The sequence below is a fragment of the Lepisosteus oculatus genome, chromosome 2 (genome assembly GCF_040954835.1).
Source record: "Lepisosteus oculatus isolate fLepOcu1 chromosome 2, fLepOcu1.hap2, whole genome shotgun sequence".
NCBI lineage: Eukaryota > Metazoa > Chordata > Actinopteri > Semionotiformes > Lepisosteidae > Lepisosteus > Lepisosteus oculatus.
This window is the reverse complement of record NC_090697.1, coordinates 42,936,157-42,960,737: the sequence shown is the minus strand read 5'-3', so window position 1 is coordinate 42,960,737 and position 24,581 is coordinate 42,936,157. Positions and strand designations below refer to the sequence as shown.

The 24,581-nt window shown below is 39.6% G+C and overlaps 1 protein-coding gene across 1 annotated transcript; it reads right to left on the bottom strand.

Annotated features, from left to right (window-relative positions):
* Positions 1 to 2,214: 2,214 nt before the first annotated feature.
* Positions 2,215 to 11,732, bottom strand: LOC107077740 (thrombomodulin-like). Its single transcript, XM_015350121.2, has one exon. The coding sequence runs from the start codon at positions 11,590 to 11,592 to the stop codon at positions 9,964 to 9,966; it is 1,629 nt and encodes a 542-aa protein (XP_015205607.2). The 5' UTR covers positions 11,593 to 11,732; the 3' UTR covers positions 2,215 to 9,963.
* Between the last annotated feature and the right edge of the window lie 12,849 nt (positions 11,733 to 24,581).

Genomic DNA, 24,581 nt, shown 5'->3' with positions numbered 1-24,581 from the left:
TTCAAATCCCCCAGCACGCAGAGGAATCCTACTCCATTGGGCCCCTGAGCAAGGTCCTCAACCTCAATTACTCCAGGGGTGCTGCATAATGGCAGACCCTGTGCTCTGACCCCAGGCTCTCTCCCTATCTGTGTGTCTCATGGAGAGCAAGCTGGGGTATGTGAAAAGATAATTCCTAATGCAAGAAATTGTAAAGGGTTAATAAAGTGATATTATTATTATAGAAATGCATCAGTGGGTGAGAACATTTTTAGTCTGAGGAAACATTTTGTATGTAAAACTGGGGGTGAAAAAATCACCATTCAGCAGGCAAATGATTCGCAACACAAGGTCAAAGCTACATCAGAGAGATTTCAAAATAAAAAGGGAAATGTACTGTACTTGATTGACCCAGTCAAAGTCCTGACTTCAATACTATTGAGCATCTAAGGAAAGACTTAAAAACTGCTGTCTACAAGCGACCCCAAGCAAATCGAGAGAGCTGAAACTTATCTGCCAAGTCAAATGGGCAAAAGCTGCACCGGGCTAGTGTGCAAAGTTGTAGAGACTTAACCAAAAAGACTTGTGGCTGTAATTGCTGCCAAAGATGCTTTAACAAAATATTGAGTTCCTGGGTCAGAACACTTGTGCAATCAGCTTCATCATAATCATACTTCGTTTTTTTCTCTTTAGTTTTTGCTGACATTTACAGGAAGTTATCTTACTCATCAAGGTCTTGAGTTTGAGTATTTAGATTTTAGATAAAGAAATGACGTTGCATGCAGCACTTAATGATTTCACAAAACGGAACACCACAGGAAAGGTCTAAATACTTTTGTAAGCCAGTGCAAATTAGTCAGTTTTGCACCTTGCGCATCCATTTCCCAAACTAACCATTATGATGTCACATTTGGGTGGTGCAGTGGCTCTGTGGCTAAGGATCTGTAGTTGTGGCTGGAAGGCTTGACCCTGCGCTCTGACCCCAAGCTTCTCTCCCTGTCTGGAGAGAAAGTTGGGGTATGTGAAAAGACAAGTTCCTAACACAAGAAATTGTCTATGGCCAATACACTTATCTTATCTTACATTTGGTGGGAAATGAGGCAAAAAGCTGTACCGTCTTGGGAACAACATGCCTTGGCTAACAGAGACGGAACAAGTGAGGGAAACGTTTGTATTTTCATATTGACAAAAATAACCAAAGGTGAAAAAATGCTACTCCTGCCCTTCCCAGCAAAAGGGCAAGAGGAGCTACTAGAGCTCTGTACCAGAGAAAGAGAAGGTGCTGTTGCTCCTCCGAGGCCCAAGCCAAAATATGTGATCGTTTTGGTAACACTGCTGACATGGTTGAACCTTGAAGAATTTGAAATAAAAAATGTGGTATTTATCCTACTGTTAACGAGATCCCTGAGAAGACAAAGGCATTGCATCATCTCAGGGGATTAAAGTGCACTGTGGACTGACTTGAATTCGAATAGTGAACTCTTATGCGTTACACAACCATGCTGAACTAGAACACTGAAAGGAGATATGGTTCACATTAAGCACAAAGATGAATATGACTCACTCCTACTGGAATTTGAACATTTAAACTCTGGGTCTTGTGTGGTTGTGTTTAGAATTACCTAATAAGAGTCTATAGCATGTTACTTGTATGTGTGTGTTTGATACTAACTGTATTCTCCTGGGTTGTCAGAGTTCTGTAGTGTAGGGTGTCTGACATTTAGTTCCTTAATGTAATATGAATGCTATTATTAATATTACTATTGGTAATACTAGCTCTGTCTTGGTAACTATCTACCCCCATCATGTAGATTTTCTACATATACATATTTTCTTTTCATATACTGTATATTCTGTGGTGTAATGTACTAAGAAACTCTTTCTTACCATGCCCACTGTATTTTATTTATATTTTATACTGGGTTCAGGTTTAGTTGTAATTGTCAGTGGTGATCAATTAGGGCAATAGGAATGTGTCATAAGAAATTGAAAAGGCCCTTTCTCCTACTCTACTCTTCTTTTAAACTTATTTGAAAAAGTCTCTCTGATTTTGTTATTACCCCTCATGTGTAGGAGATTACTAGACCTGAAGATAATACTGTATTTTATGGGCTCCAAATAGACTTGTTCAGTAAACTTAGGACTCTCTCCTCTTCCCACTTTGGGACATATTGTTAGTTATTGTAACAACCGCGGGTTTCAGTATGGAATGGAGCAGGCATGGGACTCAGGGAATGTGGTTAAACAACACATTTAATAACTCGGACCGGGGAAAGGTACACACACAGTGACCGGGGTTACAGTGCTGCACCTTCACTAACACACAGACATGAAGGGAAGAGGCTGTCTCCCAGCCTCCGCCCCACTATGTACAGTCCCGTAGTCCTGCCCTCAGGCGCTGTTCGCAGCCCACCTTGCGTGTGCATGGCTAAAGCGCCCTGCGTGGTGCTACATTATATTTTCCATTTCCAGTAACTCTCACAAATCTAGAGAGAGCAGAAGTGGGAAAATCATACAATATGTCTCTTATCCAGTAACTAGAGTTATCCACGCTCTACTGCTATTAATAAAAAGTGGGAGCTGATTGTCTCCATGCTTCACTTTGCTTTTAACTGGAATAAAGAATTTAAAAGATCAAGGATCTACCAGTATATATTAGGGGAAAGAAATATGAATGTTTTTGCAGAGCTGTTACCAAATTAAACATTTATACTTGTTGCAAAGAGCACACTTCTCAAAAACAGTTAATGCCCAGGCTTTTGATTTGATATGACATCTAGGACTATTAAAATCTCCTGGGTGACCTACAGTGAGGGTGACTTGATTTAATCAAATCAGTGTATGTAGGCAAAAAGTACAGTACAATGTCCATGTTCATAACATTAGCTCTTTGCCAAAGGCTGCATTCTGAATACCACACTCTTTAATACTATACTGTATATATCAACCTTTAGGCAACAGTGCTACAAAACTCTGCTCTGGACAAAACACACCTTAACTGTAACCAGTAGAGCAAGGCTCTTCAGTAGGACCTGGCCACTGGACTAGTATTGTGAAAAACAAAAAGAGAAGAAGCTCTAGTTTAAAATAAACCACTGCACATGGAAACACACAGTAAGCTGTTGCTATCTGGGCCTATTGATGAGATTCCTGGGACCTGGGAGATTCAGCCTAGCTGCGAAACCACCAGCTGAAAGGCATGCAAGGCTAAGAAGAACAGGACTTATCACCTGAACTATCTTCAATAAAGTTTCTGAAAAAGCAGGTGGACGATGTGATTCTGCCCAGCCTCTTGTACAACCATGAAGTCTGGGATTAAGCTATTTAAGATAATATTAAGGATCAACTCTCCATGTATGGTTGCTAAGTAATTGTAGTTTAAAATAAACTGAATAGATGAACAGATATTTATATTAAAGGAAGTGCCCTAGAGGGTGAAAGTTGTAGTTTATGAGAATACTTTTGCTATGAATTATGGTTACAAGTATTGTTTAGGTTTTTTCAAATCACTTGGAAGGCAGAATTGTTTTTACCACTTCTAATTCACCAAAACTTCAAACATGCAAAAGGCAAAAGCAAAAACCATAAGGCAGTTCTCTCACAGGAGTTGGGATTCAGCAAGAGCTAATTAATGCTCACACCCTTGTTAGATTAGAAAGAGAGACATTAGAATTAATTTAATCATGCTGAGGGAAAGAAAGCTAGGCAAGGAATTCAATATTGACTTAACTGTACATACAGTACTTACTTGCAGAGTTACAAATTACAAAATATAAAAATGGGTCATCAAAAGTTTGCTAAAATGTTTAATTTGCATCAAACTGTCAAAGTATCACTGGCATAAACCTTGCCATTAGAATACCACATGCATGATGTAATCTTAAAGACTAAGTTAATATTTCAATCTAATAAACATTGAAAGGGCAACAGTTGTTTAATCTAATTGTTAAGTACTGTATATGTTACATGTGCAGAAAAATAGCTTTGTTCCTTACAAGAAAAAAACAGGGATTGGTCACTAAAAAAATAAAAGAGAACAATCATATAATCTGTTCAATAACAATAGGGTAGGAAGGATGCTAGTTAACAACAATAATAACAGTCTATACAGGAAGGAAATGTATGGCAAGAGAGTGATTCCTTCAGAGAACGGGATTACAAAAAGGGTGATGTTGAAGCATAACTAGATGTTCAAACAGAAAACACACAATCCTGACCACTCAGTAACATAGCAGGTATATTGCAACCAGTATAAGGAGTTCATAAATATACAATAACAGGCTTTTTAACATACAATTTAACTTCAAGTGTACTAAGAATATCAAGCTGCACAACAGTTAGGGTGGTACTTTGCTGAGGATCATCTACAATCACACATTAAATTACAATAGAAAACATCCACTTTTTTTACTCAAGAAAAACAACTGCAACAAAACAGCAATGGACCATGGACAATCCATTCCTGGTCATTACTATTAAAATTTATATCATATTTTCTTAACCCTGTTTCAGTTGGGCTAATACTCTGGGTGGTATTATGACTAGTGTATAATAAGACACACTGATAATAATAAGACATGGTTTTTGGATTCCTGCTCTATGATTTTAAGACTTCCATGTTGCCAGTTCTTTTCTAACTACCTACTATTTAGGCTTCCAAGACCACAGTTGATTAAAGGGATGGTACTGTATATGATAAAACCTCAATATTCACAAAATCACCTATTTGCAGGCTGCACAACAGGAGACAAAATGCAGGCTCCCACTTGCACATCTTCATCTCATGGATCTACTTCACCTGACCTGTGTTCACCTCTGTAATAAAGGCACAGCTTGGTTTACAAAGAGTTAACGTTTATGTAGAAGTGCATCATGGTTTCAGCTGGTCACTTTCCGACAGGAAAGCATTAGATGTGAGCTGTGTGCAGGCCTGTTATGAGTCATGCATGTATATAAATGTTGTTCTGCAAAATAAAATAAAAAATAAAATACCTCCCTGGTCCCCTAAGTTATCAGAATCTAAATTCTTGTGTGTCCATCTCAGATCCTGACATGAAGTTCACAACAAACTATTTAAGTGATATACTGTAGCAAAGACCTGGCAGAAGGTTTTGAGATGAGAAAAGACAAAATCAGAATTTTCTGGCCAAAAGGCAATGTATTATATCGGGCACAAAACCAACACAGCACATTACCCACTCAACACTCTTTCTTACTGTCAAGCATGGTGATGTCAGCATTATGTTTTGGGACTTTTCATGAAAAGCTCGTCAAGATGGAGCAAAGTACATTTACATTTCAGTAGGACACTGACCCACAGCACAAGGCAAATGCTACACTGGATTGGCAAGATTTGCAAACTGCTGTCCATCATCAATCCTCAACTAATAATGCTCACATTATAAAAAATGCATACAAATCATTTGTAATTCAACAAAAATGGAACATTACTGGAAGAGGGTGAATGCTTTGTAACCATTGTATTTGTGATTCAGCAATGGCAAATATTGTGCTTTCCAACAACAAAATACCATCAAATCTAAAGCCAAAAAGAACCTAGTCTCAAGAATGCAAAAATTAATCAAGAACCATTAGTTTTCTTATTCCCATACCATTGAATATGTAGGTTGGGAAATTATTCATTTGATTTACAGTGATACACTTTGTGGAGAGAACTGTTTTTTATGTAGTCGGTGAAAATAAGCACAAAACATGAATGGGACTATGGCATTGAGAAACAATGCAGATACCCTTTGCATTTGTAGTGCTAACATCTTGTAGGATACTACACCATGCAAACACCACTGCAATGGCTCCTACATGTTTTAGACTTTTTCAGGTTTTTTAAATAATTTGTTTTTTAAGTATGTCCAGGGAAGTGGATATAAGGTTTCAACATAATTCAGATACAGTTATCCAGTTCTCCAGTAACCAGTTCTCAATGAATCATTGAATGCCTCTATTCTGCAATTTGAGAAATCCTCTTTTAGGATCATTATCTAAAGGATTTTGAAAATCTCCTTAACAACCATATCATAGGTTCTATCCGAATGAATCGTTTACTCTTGCTGCTGGTTTGAAGGACTCTAAAACGTTGGTTAATCCATAAACATATGAAGAATTGTATGGCCTGTAGATGATTATTTAATTTTGTTCTTATTGTTTTTATAACTTTAGTTTTCAAATGGTACAGTAATTATTTAATTTGTTTGGTTTTGTCATCCTTTTTATGAATGGGAGTTACATTAGCACTGCCTGTTTTGTGTGACTTGTAAAAAAGTTTTGCTAAATAATGTTTAAGTCTCTCCATGAGAGGAGATTGTGTGAGGCTGCAAATGAAACACTGTCATCACCACCTTGGCTAAATCATATAATACAGATTGTATGCAATCTAAAGAAAGACTACCGCCAGCTTATACTTGACATACAGTGGTGTGAAAAAGTGTTTGTCCCCTTCCTGATTTTTTATTTTGTTGCATGTTTGTCACACTGAAATGTTTCAGATCATCAAACAAATTGATATTTTGAAATTGAAATTGATATATATATATAATATTAGACAAACATAACACAAGTAAACACAAAATGCATTTTTTAAATGAAGGTTTTTATTATTAAGGGGAAAAAAATCCAAACCTACATGGCCCTGTGTGAAAAAGTGATTGCCCCCCCTGTTAAAACATAAATCAACTGTGGTTTATCACATCTTTGGAAAGCTGAGTTCAATTTCTCTAGCCACACCCAGGCCTGATTACTGCCACACCTGTTCTCAATCAAGAAATCACTTAAATAGGACCTGCCTGACAAAGTGAAGTAGACCAAAAGATCCTCAAAAGCTAGACATCATGCTGCAATCCAAAGAAATTCAGGAACAAAAGAGAAACAGAGTAATTTAGATTTATCAGTCTGGAAAAGGTTATAAAGCCATTTCTAAAGCTTTGGGACTCCAGCGAACCACAGTTAGAGCCATTATCCACAAATGGCGAAAACATGGAACAGTGGTGAACCTTCCCAGGAATGGCCGGCCGACCAAAATTACCCCAAGAGCGCAGCGATGACTGATCCAAGAGGTCACAAAAAACCTCACAACAACATCCAAAGAACTGCAGGCTTCACTTGCCTCAGTTAAGGTCAGTGTTCATGACTCCACCATAAGAAAGAGACTGGGCAAAAATGGCCTGCATGGCAGAGTTCCAAGACGAAAACCACTGCTGAGCAACATAAAGGCTTGTCTCAGTTTTGCCATAAAACATCTTGATGATCCCCAAGACTTTTGGGAAAATACTCTGTGGACTGATGAGACAAAAGTTGAACTTTTTGGATGGTGTGTGTCCCATTACATCTGGCGTAAAAGTAAGACAGCATTTCAGAAAAGGAACATCATACCAACAGTAAAATATGGTGGTGGTAGTGTGATGGTCTGGGGCTGTTTTGCTGCTTCAGGACCTGGAAAACTTGCTGTGGTAAATGGAACCATGAATTCTGCTGTCTACCGAAACATCCTGAAGGAGAACGTCTGGCCATCTGTTCATGACCTCAAGCTGAAGCGCACTTGGGTTCTGCAGCAGGACAATGATCCAAAACACACCAGCAAGTCCACCTCTGAATGGCTTAAGAAAAACAAAATGAAGACTTTGGAGTGGCCTAGACAAAGTCCTGACCTGAATCCGATTGAGATGTTGTGGCATGACCTTAAAAAAGCGGTTAAGGCTCGAAAACCCTCCATTGTGGCTGAATTACAACAAGTCTGCAAAGATGAGTGGGCCAAAACTCCTCCACAGTGCTGAAAAAGACTCATTTCCAGTTATCGGAAACGCTTGATTGCAGTTGTTGCTGCAAAGGGTGGCCCAACCAGTTATTAGGTTTAGGGGGCAATCACTTTTTCACACAGGGCCATGTAGTTTTGGATTTTTTTTCCCTTAATAATAAAAACCTTCATTTAAAAACTGCATTTTGTGTTTACTTGTGTTATCTTTGTCTAATATTTCAATTTGTTTGATGATCTGAAACATTTCAGTGTGACAAACATGCAAACAAATAAGAAATCAGGAAGGGGGCAAACACTTTTTCACACCACTGTATGTTTGTTTCAGACAGAGTTTTAATGGGAGATGAACTTCAGCTTACAAAATACTGAAAATAAGTTTTTGTGTAACACAAGTATCAAATGAAATCTTTAAAAATTAAGACATTTCGAGAAAAAAAAAATTTAAATGCGTTGTTAGAAAAATCAGTGAACTGTGAATTTGTCAGAACAGAATGTTCAATCCAAGAAGTTCAGGTGTTTCACTGTTCTCAGTAAGAAGTTTTCTCATTCCTTTTGTCAGGGGAGATGGAACTTTGTATATAACACTGACTCACTCCAAAGATAGTGATGTCTTCAGTATATGATTTGTTTCTTCTGCCGTTTCCAGTACTGGGAAATTCCATGACATTAATTGAAATGCTTATAAAAACTTTCCACAAACGTGTAAGCTTGATATCATTTCTAAGAAGGTTTCTCCAATGTACACAGCTCTGTATGCCAGAAGACCATTCATAAATTAAAAGTTATTTCTTTGTCTTTCTCTGCAGAGATGCAACTATCATGTATTTACACATAAAAAAGAGCAGACATTGTCTAACATCAACAGAAAATAACTTCAGCTTCTTAACAGCCTTCGATTTTAATAATTTAAACACATAAGTAAAGCAACTGAGACTACAGGATATGATGTTTAGCAATGGCTTTCTGTAAATGACATTCTATTTACAGTACATGTGTATAAATTGCTGTCTTTCATTTCAGGTTCTTATTTTTCAAGTATTGTAATAATTAAGATTTATTTCACATTGCTTCTATGAAAATACTTCAGCTCGGCATAGCCATCTTCATAAAATGATGGTCTATCAAAGACTTATTGGCTAATTTTTTAGTATTATTTTTAAGACAATGATTGCTTATTTACACTCATTTAGTATTTTAGGGCACAATGAAATAGAGAATACTTCCTATTAACAATCTGTTAAGCATCAGAATTACAATAAACTGGACTTGCCATAAACTTTGTCTGTGTCAATATCCCTTGAGTCATACAGCGCTGATTCACTTAAGCTACCTTTATTTTTCTTTTATCTGTATAGCTCATCTTTTATTTGATGATTGTCACGGCTTCCTACATTTGTGTTTTGATTCTCTTTTGTTTGACACACTCTGAGCTTCTCTTTTGTGTATTAAGTTTTGAAACATATTGAAACAGGCCAGTTGTTTTCCTTAAGTAATTCATTGTTTTAATGAGATTTAAGTTTTTATTGTAATTTGAAAGAAATCTTAAATCTTAGAAAATAATTTGAAATGTTTTACTATTGAGTTTTTAAATAATTTAAGTTACGAAAACTTGTGATACCCTGAATCATGCAGTTGCCAATGTCACGAAGCATTCTTTCAGGACCCTGTGCAGACAACACAATCTGGGGAGGAGTGAGGAAAACACGGGGAAAACAGCATGCAAAGGGGCCGGAAGGAAAACAGGGGGCATCTCTATGGTGCGCTGGTGTTTGGGGGAGGTGCGGCCGAGACAAATAGTTCAAAGGAGTCCGAGGCAAATCCATGAGTGTAGCAGTGTAATCCAATAAGAGATAATCCATCCTGACAGAGAAACAGAGATAAAAGCCGGAGCGGGATCCAACGGCGGAACAGGGGAATAAAATGGGGGTCATGGGACCAGACACTCCCTAATGCCGTGGTGAAGCCTGTGCCGTCGAGTCGCTTCTGGACTCGCGGATAGGCAGGCTTCTGGGCATCCATCTTCCAAAGCTAAGCCCGGATTGGCAGGAATGCCTGGCTTTTGTAGGACAGGGGCAGGAACCGGAGACAGGTGCAGGGAATCAAGAATAAAACTAGGAAGGGCTGGAGCATCCTTAGGAGGAGGGGTTTAAGAGTGTGATGGCCAAAATGAAGGCAATATTAGGGTGCACTGGACCTCAACAGTGTAAAATTACTTTTCAAATAAAGCCTGCATCAGTGCTCATTTCAGTACTTTCATGAGGATCTACACGCAGGTCTTTCTTCTTTGGGTTAAAAGCAGGTCCTGCTTTTACATGATTTTTATAGACCCAGTGGAGGAAAAATATCAAAACTAATATAATCACAACAGTACAAATGACAATTCCAAAAAGGACTCCAGGAGTTACTATATATGTGTCATCTACAGTGTAGTTCGAAGTTGGAGTAACAAAACCACTTACAACTGGAGAAAAGATAGTTGTTGTGGATCCTACTTTTTCTTCTTCAGAAACACACAAAAAATTATTAAGAAGATAAAACCCTTTTTCACAGTAACAGCTGTAACTCCCGAATGTGTTGTTGCAAAAGTGAGAACAGTAGGTGCCAGATTCACATTCGTCAATATCAACACAGTACAAACCATCTTCCCTTTGGTCTAATACAAATCCATCTGGGCACTTACACATCCAGTAAACGTTTGGATCACATACAGCTGGACATTCATATGAGGAGCAATATAGTTCACACTTAGAAGTATTTTCATTTCTTTGCATGTATCCCTGAAAACAGGAACACTTGTAACTACCCATTACATTTTCACATTCCTGCTGGCATACATCATTCAAACATTCATCAATGTCTTCGCATTCACCCTTAACATCTTCATATCCATCTGGGCATCTGCACTCAAAACTGCCAGGCGTGTTCACACACACCTTCTCATGGCCACAAATTCCTGGAAGTTCGCAGTCATCTATGTCTCTACATCGCTTCCCATCCTCTTCCAGCTTGAACCCATATTCGCACAGGCATGTATAGCTGTCATTGTGATTCACACAGAGGTGTTCGCAGTCTGAATTGACACACAGATTCATTTTATTACAGTTTAGTTTATTACCTTTCAGTTCCTCGTTAGGTGGGCAAATACACTCTGGTTTACCATTCTTCATTCTGCACTGGTGCTCACAGCCACCGTTTTCAAACTCACAACTCCAAGGTCCCTGAATCCAGCTATTAGTCTCATCAGCCACACATAAGACTTTGAAATCAGAAGGTTTCAGTGTTGCAATGCTTCCAGGAGGAATGGAGGCGAGATCCTCTCCCTTAATTCCTAAAGGAGTTTTGTATAAAATAAACTCATCAAAGTCTTGTGGCAGAGGGTCACAGGTTTTATTGAAATTGTACTCACACAGAAATCCATCCACTTCATCCTGACAAGACCTTTCCTTCCACTTCAGATCGCTGGAAACTGAGACACACTGCCGAGAGCAGGCTGAGACACTGTTTTCCCAGTTGGTAAAGTCTGTGTTTTCATCTTCTGTTACCCACACGTATCCTCTCAGTTTAGCGGTGTTATCGGTGCATCGCCCTGCAGGACGCTGAAGCCCGATCCAGAAATCTGCTTTTGAATTCGCTATTAACACAGCGAGTACTTCGTTTGATACCGATGATCGGACGGTCATTAAATTTCCTTGCAACTCACATTTGTTCTTGGCTGTCTGAAAAGTGGTGGAATCCTGGTTTATGCTGTAGCAGGCGTTTCCTACACAGACACCACTTTTCGCCGATTTTCCCGTTATTTGTAAAATAAACTGAACCGTAGCAAGAATTCTCATTAAACTCTCCATTATCTACAGTACGAAATAAAAAGGAATACATCTGATAGTAAACTGCTTACTTCACCAGAGTTTTGGTACAAAACTATACTGCCAGAGGTTGCTGTACAGCTCCTATTAAATGAGCATCTCTTCCCATTGGTTCGAGAAAGAAAGGAAGTTCCTTTTTGGTAATGCAGCTGTTTCATTACATATTTGTCAATAAGAAAAAAATATTCTGGATTCAAGAATTGTAGAGTGATGATCTGTTTTTTTTTGTACCCATGCTAGCATGTAATTCAGTCAAAACGTTTTTTTTTATTCTTGCCTGTTAGCTGTGCTGTAAGCAAAAACTTTCATACTTAAACATTTTATGAAAATTAGGCGATTTATTGTAACTTATTGAAACTTGTGAGTTAACACTATAGATGTGCAGAATACCTGCAATGACCTCAGTTCTAAACCGCTATACCTTTTAAACATTTAAACAAAAAACAGCATACTTTCAGTCGTTTATCAAGACGTATTAATAACCCTTATATAATGACACGCTTGGTATTTCCAATTGTATCCCATTTAATTAAATGTATATTTTTATTCATGAACAATTTTAAACTTTTATATAAACTATGTTTTTAATTATCTGAGTTTCGTTATTTAATAAAAACAGCCACGCCTCTCAGTATGTACTGTACCTTTTGTTTATATATAATAAGATTTCTCATTATGTTCGGCATGGCTGCTCAAGCTTGCCAGGAACATTGAAGTGAAACTGAACAAACTATCACTATCTTAAATTGCTTATAATAATTGATTAAGAGTTGTAATTGTACAGAAATCTACATTCAATGTAGAAGGTAATCTATTGGATGATTTTAACAAAGATTATAATCATCACATTCTGCAGTAAAAAAAGGTAAATAGCATTACTGGAAGTCTTTTTTATTTAACATTGGAACACACATTGATATCTTCAGCTCTTTCACAATTTCTGTAATGTGGCGTTTGAAGGGTTTAATATGTTGGTGTTTCACTAAGTAAAGCTGTAATTGTTTCTTCAGCTTTCTTCATTATCTTCTTCATGAAGTGGTGTTGCTACATGATGTTTTTAAACTTATATTAACGGGGCCTCCACACGAGGGACATTGGCTAAGGTTAAAAAAGACAGTACATACAACATCAAACTGCCCATTAGAGAAACAATTCCATATTGGTTCTCCAAATATTCACTGAACATACATAAGTAGCACATAAAAATGCAAAGGAGCAGGTAAAGGTCATTTCAATGCTGAAAGATTAAGCAAAGAAACACAAGGTTTCAGATGTGGAGCTTCACACCTCTCCACACCAGCAGGTCCACACCTGCACTTCTCCAAACCTGAAACTTTGTGTTTCTTTTATCTTTCAGCAAAATAAGGTTTAGCTTGAACCCATAAACAGAGTGAAAAACATGCTAGGAGAAATAGTTGTCAAGTCCTAGCAACTGTGACTGTTAATATAAAGTGAGCGCTGTCCTGTCTATTGATTCAGTTTTGCTTTCGTCTTGTGTCACTTCTGTCTTCAGTGCCACACTGGTTTGGTAGTATTACATTTAAGCATTTTCTTCAAATGTACATTAGCTCTCATTCTTTCCTTGATTATAGAATTTTCAAATGTTAGGTAAATACTGTATCTATAGTTTTAATCTATTTTACTACTTAACAAATGAACACTAGTACTATATATTATTACACAAAATTAAATGTCTCCAAATATTAGTGATAATAGTTGCTAGATCGGAAGTTCATTAATAAATGCTCAATATTAGAATTATTCTTACTGTTTCAATAATTCACATATTGACACACAACAAAGAATTAATGATTTTTCTTTAATTTAATTGTATTTATTATTTCTCAAAGAAAGGTATTAAAGTGTAGAAATGTTTTTTTTTTCATTTTCCATGCTTAGAAACAAGATGAAAGAAGGACATTTGCCACTAAAGGGGAGCAAATGCTAATCAAACACAACACAATTTTATTGGCTACTTTATAGTCTTGTTAATTACTGTTAATGAATTTTAAACATTTTTACACTTGCTCCAGGCAAGAATATTAAATAAATATTTAAATTAAGTTATGTGCTTGGGCTTCTTAATTTCTGTTGAATGAAAAGTGGTTTTAGCTGGAAGCGATGCAGTCAGCATTTTGGATTTCAAACAACAAGTAACAAAAGGTCTTCATTGACTTCTTCCAGAGAATTGCTAGCATCATCTCACCATATTTCAATTTTGCCAATGTCTTTTAAACATCTCCATCACACTGTCTGTAATGCTATACTGCTGTTGGGATCCCATTTCTTCTCTCTTGCTTCCTAAAACACGTTCTGTGTTGCTTTCTTTATAAACTACACTCCCTCCGCCGATTACATTTTCTCATTGACTATTAATACACAACTGTGATTTCACACGCGCTCCTGTGTGGTTCTCCAAACCCTGTGAGACTCTGGCTAATAAAATTATTCTCCTACACAATGTCCACCGGCCCCCCACCCGGATTCCCTCTTCAACACTACACCTCCACAACAACCTACACTGAAACCCCAAATACCCTGCACCCAAGTGACAAAACCATATTGCCTCCGACTGTGGCTAAGCAGGGGCTCACTTTCTGGCAAGAATTGTAGGAGACTTGTAGGAAACACACACTGGAGGCCAAACTGACATTCCTAACTTTTTCAAAGTACCATGGACCTGCTCTGTGTTCTCCTCTTTTCTCTCATGGAAGGATGCTAAATGATGCTTAAAAATACAAATTTTGCTTTTTACAGACAATTACATTACTGTTACTAAGTAAAATACAGCTGCACAACCTTCTGTTTTATGCATGCCAGTAAAATCAGAAAGCCAACTGGTATCCATCTCGAGGTCAGGATACTCCTCAACCACGCATTCCTGAGATAATGGGCTCATGTTTGGATTTTAACTGAGTTACAAAATGCCAAAAACAGTACTGCTCACATGAACTTCATTCATGTGTTAAGATTATAAAGCAATAACAGAACAGTATCCTAATTACATTTCTATTTGAGCAAGAAATAGTGACACTTGCTTCAGTAAGCTTAAGAATTTAATTTTGTTAAAACTGGAAAAGACAGACTTGTACCTCTTTGATAAGAGCATTGAGTACTTATGGCTTGCCCGAATTCAAGAGCCTCTTTTCTGATTCACGCAGTACACAACAAAAGTGCTTGTAGTTTTCAGGAAGCCAAGGAAAAGTAAATTTAAAACAGTTCTATGAATCATATTTTTTTCCTTGCCAAGTAGCTGGTATTTTTTTCCAATGAAATCTATTATGTCACATAGCAACACATTCAGTCTTCACTTTAAAACAAGAGTTACAGTACATGACTAAATATGTCATCACCACGTCTGTTAGACAATGCTCAGGATAACGGCGTGTGGTTGGGACTCACTCTGAGACACCCCTACATCCAAACCACATTTAGACAGCTCTAACAATAAGCAACAAACTTATTATGAAGTAACAACTAACAGACATCTTATCTGGAGTGCACAACATGTCCTGCTGCCTTCCCCCAGCCCCTGGGTGTGATCAGCTGAACCCACCTGTGGTTCAGTGTGATAACTGCTACAAGAACCCCCTGTGTCTTTTTACACAGTGAAATAGTTTTTTTTTACATGGTTGAACCTTCAGCAAACCTAAGGCAGGCATACCAGTTCTTCACAATATCGTACATGATAGGAGACATTACTACTATTCCAGCTTCATATCTGTGAAGGCCCTCAAATACAGGCAATTAGTTTAGGTATGTTTATATAATAAATAATAAAATAAATACTACATCAGACATGGTATTGAGACAAAATTCATAATGTCCGTGATTTACAGAGTATATGGACGAGAAGTCAGCACCACTACAATCAGTTTAACACTGAGACTTTCAATGATTATTTGTACTCTGTAGTGTACGACATGTTTGAAAAATACATCCTCTGATGCACCTGGACACATCATCAGAGATGTGTGATCTGGCATCACTGGGCATCTCAGGTCTTTCCATGTTAGACACCTCACCCCGGTAACCCATCCAGGCTTGATCAAGCCCAGGCTTGTGTCCAGGTGGCTTTGTTACCCACGGATCAAACCTCTTGATCCAGAGCCAAGAGGCTCATTCTGCAGCCTCTGTGGTGGTTTTGATGGTTTTGGTCGTCCCTGTTATGCCCAAAGACTGTGGGCTCTACAGAGGGACTGGCCTGCAAATTCTCTGCATCCTACCTTGATATGTTCACATCACACTCTGCAAACATTCAAACAGCACTGTTAACAAGGTCTTTGTGCTGTAAATGGCTCTCCTATGTCACGGTCTTCATCCCTCCTCTAGAGGGCACTCCGACCTTTTGTGATTTTCATTGTCACATTCACCTGCCCCCTGTTCTGTCCTTTATTCAAACCCGGTGCTCCGGAAGCTCAGGGATCTACATTGGAAGACGGACGCCCGGAGACTCGCTTAGCATCAAGTCGATCGGCATCCTGACCTAGCTGAGTTTGGGGCTCAGAGCGCCTGGCCTCGTCATTGATTTTAACCTCCTGTTCCTGTTCCGAATCCCGGTCCAGATTTTAACCCTGTCATGTCTTGGATGGATTACCCCGTTTTTGGATTTTGGACTGCGCCTGGATTTCCCATTTTGGACTTCCCTGGACTTGTTTGCCTGCGCTCCCCCCTTGCACCTGATCATTGCCAGTACCACCCCTTGTTCGCCATCCCTTCCTTTCCTAACTGTGTTTTCCCTGTAGCCCCTTTCCAGTCACTTCCAGATTATACTGTCTGCACAGGGTCCGAAACTACGCACTACACGGGAGTAAGGACCGGCTCCCATTACACTTACTTTCATTGGCCTCCTCTATCCCCTCTTCCCATGGCCACTATGATGGTGTAAGGGGACTTAAGCTGCTTCCCTAAATCAGCCTTCGGCTGCCAATCTATCGCAGTTGCCAGGGGACCCTCTGATACTTTAGGCTGTGGCTCCTAACCAGCTCTGACGAATGCAATGGCCAGATTTGCTGGGTACTGACGTTTACTGCTGTTGATATCCCTGCAAATAGTGTCCGCTAAGAACATCAGCACCTGGTGCCTGTGCCATTGATAGCCGCCTTCTCCGTGAGCTTTTGGGCAACAGCTGAGGATGTACATCCCTTATCCTTGACACTAAGGACATGCTGCTGAATCACCTTTGCCCTACAGAATAGATTAGATGGACTAGGTAGGACATCGTAAACTACCTGGATCATTAATTTAATATGATGTGGCTCTGCTTGACCACAAAATCTTGCAGCCCATTGCATACTCGGATCACAAATCTTGCAGTCCATTGCAAGATACCATCTTGTCCATGATCCTTGCTGATGCATCTCTGCCCTCCTGCTGGTGCACACCTGTTCAACTCCTGCCTACAATTCCTCTTGGACCATATTTTATATTTTGTCTGCCTTGGGCCTTGATGTAACATGTTCTTGGAAAACAGCCCAGACCTGCTCATCCAGAGGCCAAAGCCCCTATCAGCTCGTTGTGTCTCAAGCATGCTTTAGCCTCCTCAAGTGTGTCCTGTGCTATTCACTTCCTCCAGTCCTCACTTCAATGCCTGCCAGGAGACTTTAGGGACACTGGATTCTCTGTACCACAGCACTCTCATGTCCAGGACAACATGAGCTCTTAATTCAGGCTGCTGATGTGGAGCCTCAGCTTGTTCTTGTGCCCATACAGAGTGATACTGTAGGCTTTGTGGCTAGCTCAGCTACCTGCAGAGGTACTGGATGATCTTCCTCGCCACTGTCCACTGTACATTATTGGTAAGCCTTGAATTTGCCAGGCAATCCTGACTTATATACTGCAGCCAACCAACCCTTTAGCTTCTGTGTGGTTGCCTGGATGGCTTTTGTAGCTGCCTAGGCTCTTGACAGGCTTCTCCGTAATGGAAGCGATTGATGTATCACCCATGGAGAAGCAGAACTTGTCAATGACCTTGCCCCTCCTCAACACTAGTGACCTTAATTTTGGAAGCCTAAAACTCATCCGAGCCCAACTATTCAAGACCTGTGTGCTCCGTGGCACAGTTGAAGTTGTGACAGTCAAGTCATCAATAAAACTCTAATTGGGAGCTGTGGCACCCCAGACTTGCTCAAAGGGCCTCTGCCCTTAAACAGCATGTCCACAGCTAAGGTGAAAAGAATCTCTTAAATGGTACAGCCCGTAATGAATCCCCTCCCTATCTGGAGCCAATCTGTTATTGCCCCAGAGGTAACTTTCAGGCCAGAAACCGTTATAATAGTCCAAGATAAGATTCCTGGTCTTCACTGGGATGTGATGCCACACTAGTGCCTTTTCCGCCAGCTTGTGGGATAATGACCCACATGCATTGGTGAGGTCTAAACACAACACAACCAGGTCTCCCGTGCCATCTCGTGCTTCCTTGATCAACTGTGTGAGCATACCTGTGTGCTCCAAGGAACCTGGAAAGGTTCCCAGCCTTCTGAACTGATGTATCAATGTAATCGTTCTTGAGCAACACTGTCAAAGGCGAGGCTACAATGCTAAGAAATATCTTCCCCTCAACACTGAGCAGTGAAATGATCCTGAACTGTTTGAGGCTCATCGATTTCTTTCTAAGAATACAGATACCCTTGGGCATCCTCCGTTGTTGTGGCACTTTGCCTCTTCACCACACAGTGTTGTCCATTTAAGTTAACTCTAAACATTTTATTTGTGTTTCACATGCTATAGCTGTGAAGTTGTACAAAAAAAATCAGAAATGTTTCATTTCAGTTGAAATGGGTATTACAGTATGCAAAGTTGATGGATTTTACAGTTAAAAAAAAAATTGGCCATACTCTTTCCGTTAAGGTGAGTGGTGAGCTTCCTCTGTATGATACACAGAAATAAAGACTTTTAACTTTATGCTCAGGATGTTAAGCACTCATTCAGCTGTTACTCGAGAAAGAAATGAACAGCTTTTTATGAAGCTTTTTGTTTGAAAAATCATCAGCCAATATTTTTTACACAATCAAAACCACCTCTGCTATTTAAAGTGTCCCCCTAAATTAATTTCTCTTTGTAATATTTAAATGTAAAATGAGATATACATTTTGTACAAAATGTTACTAAGTATCTTAAATTGGCACCTTCTGAGCAGAATTGCTTTACCTGTTTCCTCAATTCATTAACCAAAAAAGACCAGGATATTTTGCTTTAAATTCGCTTCAAGTCTAATTCAAATTTACTTCTGTGAGTAAAATATTTAAGTCGTAGTGAAGTGGTCCCATAACATAACAGAACATAACATACCACATCTTGTGTGTTTATTATACTACAGTTGAACCTAATGAACTACAGTGGTGAGCAAGCAGAATTCGTCTGCATTTACTGTGTACACCTGTAGCATGTTGATGAATAGTTAAAGGACTATGCATACTGAAGACATACTGAAGACTATGCATATGTGCAGTCTATGCATAGATCAGAGTGGCTGATCAACCTGCATGGGAGTTGGAAACAGACTTGGACATGCAGAGTGACTGTATGGGGGTTGAACTGACACTATATGAGCTACAGTATGAACCAAAGCAGCTCACAGAGAACAGAGAATTCTCAGTTCTTGTCACCTACTACACCATAGTCTTTATGTAAAAAGTACTGAGTGAACACAGTGTCACATCTCCGAGAAAGTAATGTGAAGTGGGATACAACACTGTCCCTGTAAGCGTATGGAATTTCATTCACTTTATCAATCCTGAAAACTGTAGCAGAAATAAAGACATTGTTACTGTAAATTATACACTAGAAACAGGGTGGAGGTTGTCTAGACCCACTGACACAAACCTTACACTGTGCAAAGACGTTTTCAATCTGTTGACATACAATACACATAAATTACTTGTCTTAAAACAAACAGGTCACACCTTTATTTGAAATATTTCACGACCATTTTCCAATTAGAACGCCCGTATAATTAAACTGATGTCAACAACAGTTTCCACTTGTGTTTACAGTCATAATGGAGACTGATTCATCAACCACACCACCACATGGAATCATGACTGCATTTCACTTTCTTTTCTATAGGCATAAAACTTTCAAACACTTAATTTGTGTGATTTAGAACTGTACCTTTCATGCCATCTGCACGGCTTTACGCATCTGACTGGATGCCTGTTCCATAGTCTTTTCAAGACATCTACAGGAGGTTTCTAACACTCAGCCAAAAACCCAGGGGGGCAAGGCAACCCTTCCTGTGCACACTTGTTCTATATCAAACCCTCCATTCAATTACCCCATGTGAGAACGTGTTTTTAACCATTTACTTCATAATTGCATAATTGTCATCCAGTATTAAAACATTTAGAGGCTGATTGGTGACCTCTAGTGGCAGGTCATTGGCAACCACAGTTCAGTCACTTCCTAGGCTGACCTGCCAAGGCTGTGGAACTGTGGAACTTTTTAAACCACAACATTCCCTTATCTAATTTTGAGTCAAATAAATATACAGTACATATATAAATCATGTATTCCTACATTTGTTAGTGTATGTACAGTGACACCCACTGAAAGTATATTTTTCATGTATAAGCATTAAACAAGTTGTAGACTGTGAAAAAGAAGATTATAGAATACATTCTATATTACTATATGGTAATATATACTACATATTAGAAGTAATAGGTTTATTCCATGCTGAAAAGAGAAGAATGAAAACGTTTCAGCCGTGGAGCCTTCTTCAGATGTGAGGAAGACAGGGCAGTAAGCAAAGGTAATGTAGCGGGAGAACAAAAGCTGAGAGAGAGGAGGAGCGAGGGGTGGGAGCCGGGGACAGAAAGAGAGGCCAATCTGGAGGTACAAGATGCCATCTGGGTGATCCGGAATTGTCCTGAGGGGCCTTGAATGAGTGTGCTGTTAGATATGTACTTGCAGGTGATACAGCAAGCTCTGTTGCAAGGGAAAGTGCCTGGTGTGGATGGTTGCTGAAGGCAGTCAAGGGAGCTGTGAACAAGAAGGTTACGCAAACTAGGTGGTTGGCGATATGAGATGACTGGGCGGTCAGAAAAGAGGGCCCAAATGGAGGGATCATCCTGTAGGATGGAAAAGTTATGAAAAATGGAAAATGACTACATTTCACCAACTTCTACCTGTCCCTCAAATACAAAGTTGAGATATCTTTCACTACTCTTCCGTTTCCAGACATTAACTTCTCCATTAAATACCGCTGACTCTCTACTTCAGTCTATTACAAACCCACGGATTCACATGGCTATCTTCTGTATAAGTTCAGGTGGGTAGCTGCGTCAGCATTCGTAGGCTGCAAAGGTACAAGTAACAGGTTTATTCCATACTGAAAAAAAGAAAACACAACGTTTTGGTCGTTGTACAACGATTATGCAGAGATGACATCGATTTCCAGAACCAAGCCCTCAAAATATACTCCTTTTTCATCAACAGAGGATACCCTAGCAGTGTTATTGACAGGGCCCTTCCTGAGCCAAAAACACCCCTCTGACCATTGACTCAATCACGAACTCCCACTGTAACAATCACATTCCTTTGGTGCTTCCCTTGCACCCCAACACACTTCCTATCCCCAGGACTATTAACGACAACTTTTCCATCCTACAGGATGATCCCTCCACTGGGGTCCTCTTTTCTGACCACCCCATCATCTCATATTGCAACCACCTAATCTGCGTTACCTTCTTGTTCACAGCTCCCTTGATTGGCCTCAGCAACAATCCACACCAGGCACTTTCCCGTGCAACAGAGCTCGCTGTATCACCTGCAAGTACACATCCAACACCACACTCATTCAAGGCCCCTCAGGACAAATCCGGATCACCCAGATGGCATCTTGTACCTCCAGCAACCCAATTTACTGTATCTCTTGCAGTAAATGCCCAGCCATCTACATTGGAGAAACAGGAAGGAGACCCGGAGACCGCTTCAGAGAACATGTTGGGGGCTGTGAAGATTAAAGATCTCTCCAAGCCCATTGTTTCTCATTTCACCTCTGACGGCCATGATCACACTAATCTCTCCGTCTGTGTTCTCAAAGACAGTTTTCCTAACTCGTACATCAGAAAGACTACAGAAACTAAAATTATCCTGCTGCTAGGATCACACCTTCCCCCTTCTCGTAATGACAGACTACTTTTCTTCTAAATTCTCTCTTTTCATTGTAGGTTTCATTTCACACCTCACTTCACCTATCCTGACTTCGCACATCCAGATTGGCCTCTCTTTCTGTCCCCTGCTCGCGCCACTCGCTCCTCCTCTCTCTCAGCTTTTGTTCTCCCGCTACATTACCTTTTTTTTACTGCCCTGTCTTATTCACCCTTGAAGAATGTTCCGTGGCTGAAACGTTTTGTTTTCTTTCTTCTCTTTTCAGAAGTGAAATAAACCTATTATTAATTCCTGTGTAGCCTATGCATGCTGACCATAACTATACTATATATTATATACTTATTATTATATATAGTAATATACTATATAATATATATACTAATTCTTAAGTAAAGCAAAGTCAAAAAAGTGTGTGTGTTCATTTTAAAGGGCAGTCATAAATTTTTCAAGGGGCATAGTTATAACTGTTTCAGGTTTTATGCAAACCTAAGAGCTTAATTTATAATCCCTCCATTTTCTAACCACTTCTTCCAGTTCAAGGTTGCAGGGGAGCTGAAGCAGCAATCCAGCTATCCCAGCAAGCAATAGGCACAAGGTACAGTACACTCTGGATGGGATGCCAGTCCATCATAGGGCACACACACACACACACACACACACTTCAGGGCCTGAACACGTGGAGGAATCCCACACAAACGCAGGGAAAACATACAAACTCCACACAGATAGCACCTCTGCTCCAGAACTGAGCCCAGGGCCTTAGTGGTGTGAGGCAGCAATTCTTGCCCCTTTGACACAGTGCTACCCTTAATTTATCATGCACTACATAAACTCATAAAAATATATTATATATTATTCATTATTAATATAAACTATCATTATCTAGTGGCTGTGCGCAGGAAAAGTGTATCGTGTATCCTGGTCAATTTATGAACAGATTTAGGCTTACTGAGGCAGGGTGGTTTTTGACCTGTTTGCAGTCGTCTCATTGCCGCATGGAAAACAGACAGACCCTGGAGTTACATATCCTATTGAATCATGTACCATGAACTCTGCCTTATGCCTTCCTTTTCCTACCACAACTCCAAAAGATCTGTCACAAGGGTTCCTCACCCCTCAAGGTTAACTGGCTGTGGGATCTTTCCTGATAACACGATGGTATCAGCCAGGTAGAAAGATCAATTGGTGCCCTCCCATCTGCTACAGTGGTCAGCCTGGACCCTGAGGACACTGCCTGAAGATTCTGGGTCAGCCTAAAGCAAGATTGAATGTGCACGTTCTGCAGGGCACAGTCATCTAACAGGGACAGGCTGATGGATTATTAAAGCTCTACAGCACTTGGTGTGGTGCAAAGGGATCTGACTCCTTTCTATATCCACCTTGGTGGTGTTTGGCTACCTCCAGATCCTCCTGAACCAAGGCAAGGTAGGCTACTCTCTGGAGGTCCCCTTGATAATGTGATCTCCTCCTGCCACAACAGAGAGGGAGCCAACTGAATCACGTCATCTAACCACCTTGCTTTCGCGTTGCACCAGGAGACCCGCGATCCTAACACAGGGATGTGTTACCTTCATGGTACCTGCAGGTAGTTCTGCAAGCACTCCTGGAAGCTACCTTTGAACCACTCCTGTCTGCAGACATTAAATGTTCAAGCCTTACTTGAAGCCCTCAGTTCAGCAAGCAGTGGGGAAGAACCGGGTGTTCATGTGGCCAGGAGGCAGGCACAGGTCTGCATAAACATAAAGTCAGAGAGCAAAGGGTGCAGATTAAAACCTCAACCATTAACAACAGGAGTAAAAGCAACAATAACTGAAAATTACAGTCCAACCGCAAGGGAGAAGGCCTTAAAGCCATCTATAGTACAAAAAGACCTTCAAATTGACGCAGAAATTCTTATTGACGCAGGTGGACATGAATCTATCGGTTTTTCAATCAGTATGTATCCAGTAAAGACAGTGTACAGTATGTCTTGATCTCAGTCTTGAAGATCTTGAGTATAATAAGCAGTTATATCACAGTACTGTAGTAGTACTGTAGCAATTTAAACCTAACACCAACCGACAGACAACAATATAAAAATAGTATTACTTGTCATCTGCTGTTTGTGCTATAATCCAGTCAGTACTCACTACTGCCACAACATTAATTTTGCAGAATGCACAGAACAGAAATTATGCCTGCAAATCAAGAGCTAAATAAAAACAAAGTACTATACGTAGAAGGCCTGGAGACATTAAACACACAAAGGTTGTTTGCATTGAGCATTCATTTTTTCTTCTTCTCCTTCGTCTTCACACTAACACCACCACTACCATCATCATCATCATCACCATAATCCTAAATCGAATTCTTAACTGCAGTATTACAATTGTTTTATTAGTAATAATATTATAGCGACTATAATGCTAATATATGTTATTATTATATGCATAATCACTATAATTACTTGCTTAACAGAAACGACTTTCAAAATATAATAATAATCATTTATAATACCAAGTTATAATAATTACAATAACCAGAAAAACATGCAGGTAGTTCTTTAGCGCAATGTGCTTACACGTTATTGTGAGCAGTCTGTTCGGTAGTCATGAGACATTTTAATTGACTGCCTGACCTTGAGATTTTGTTCTGGTATTACAGATAAAATTAACTGCCGTATATCTACAGTACCTGTCACATTATTGTCGACGGTTTTCAGAGAACATTCAGTTTTTCTGTATCATTCAAAACAGTGAAACACACTTTCCTATCTTAACTGGTAGTTAAAAGGCGCGACACAAGAGCTATGGAATTACTTTCTTATAACAGCGAGATGCGCGTCCCCTGTCCCTGCACTCGTCTCCATCTCGACTGCC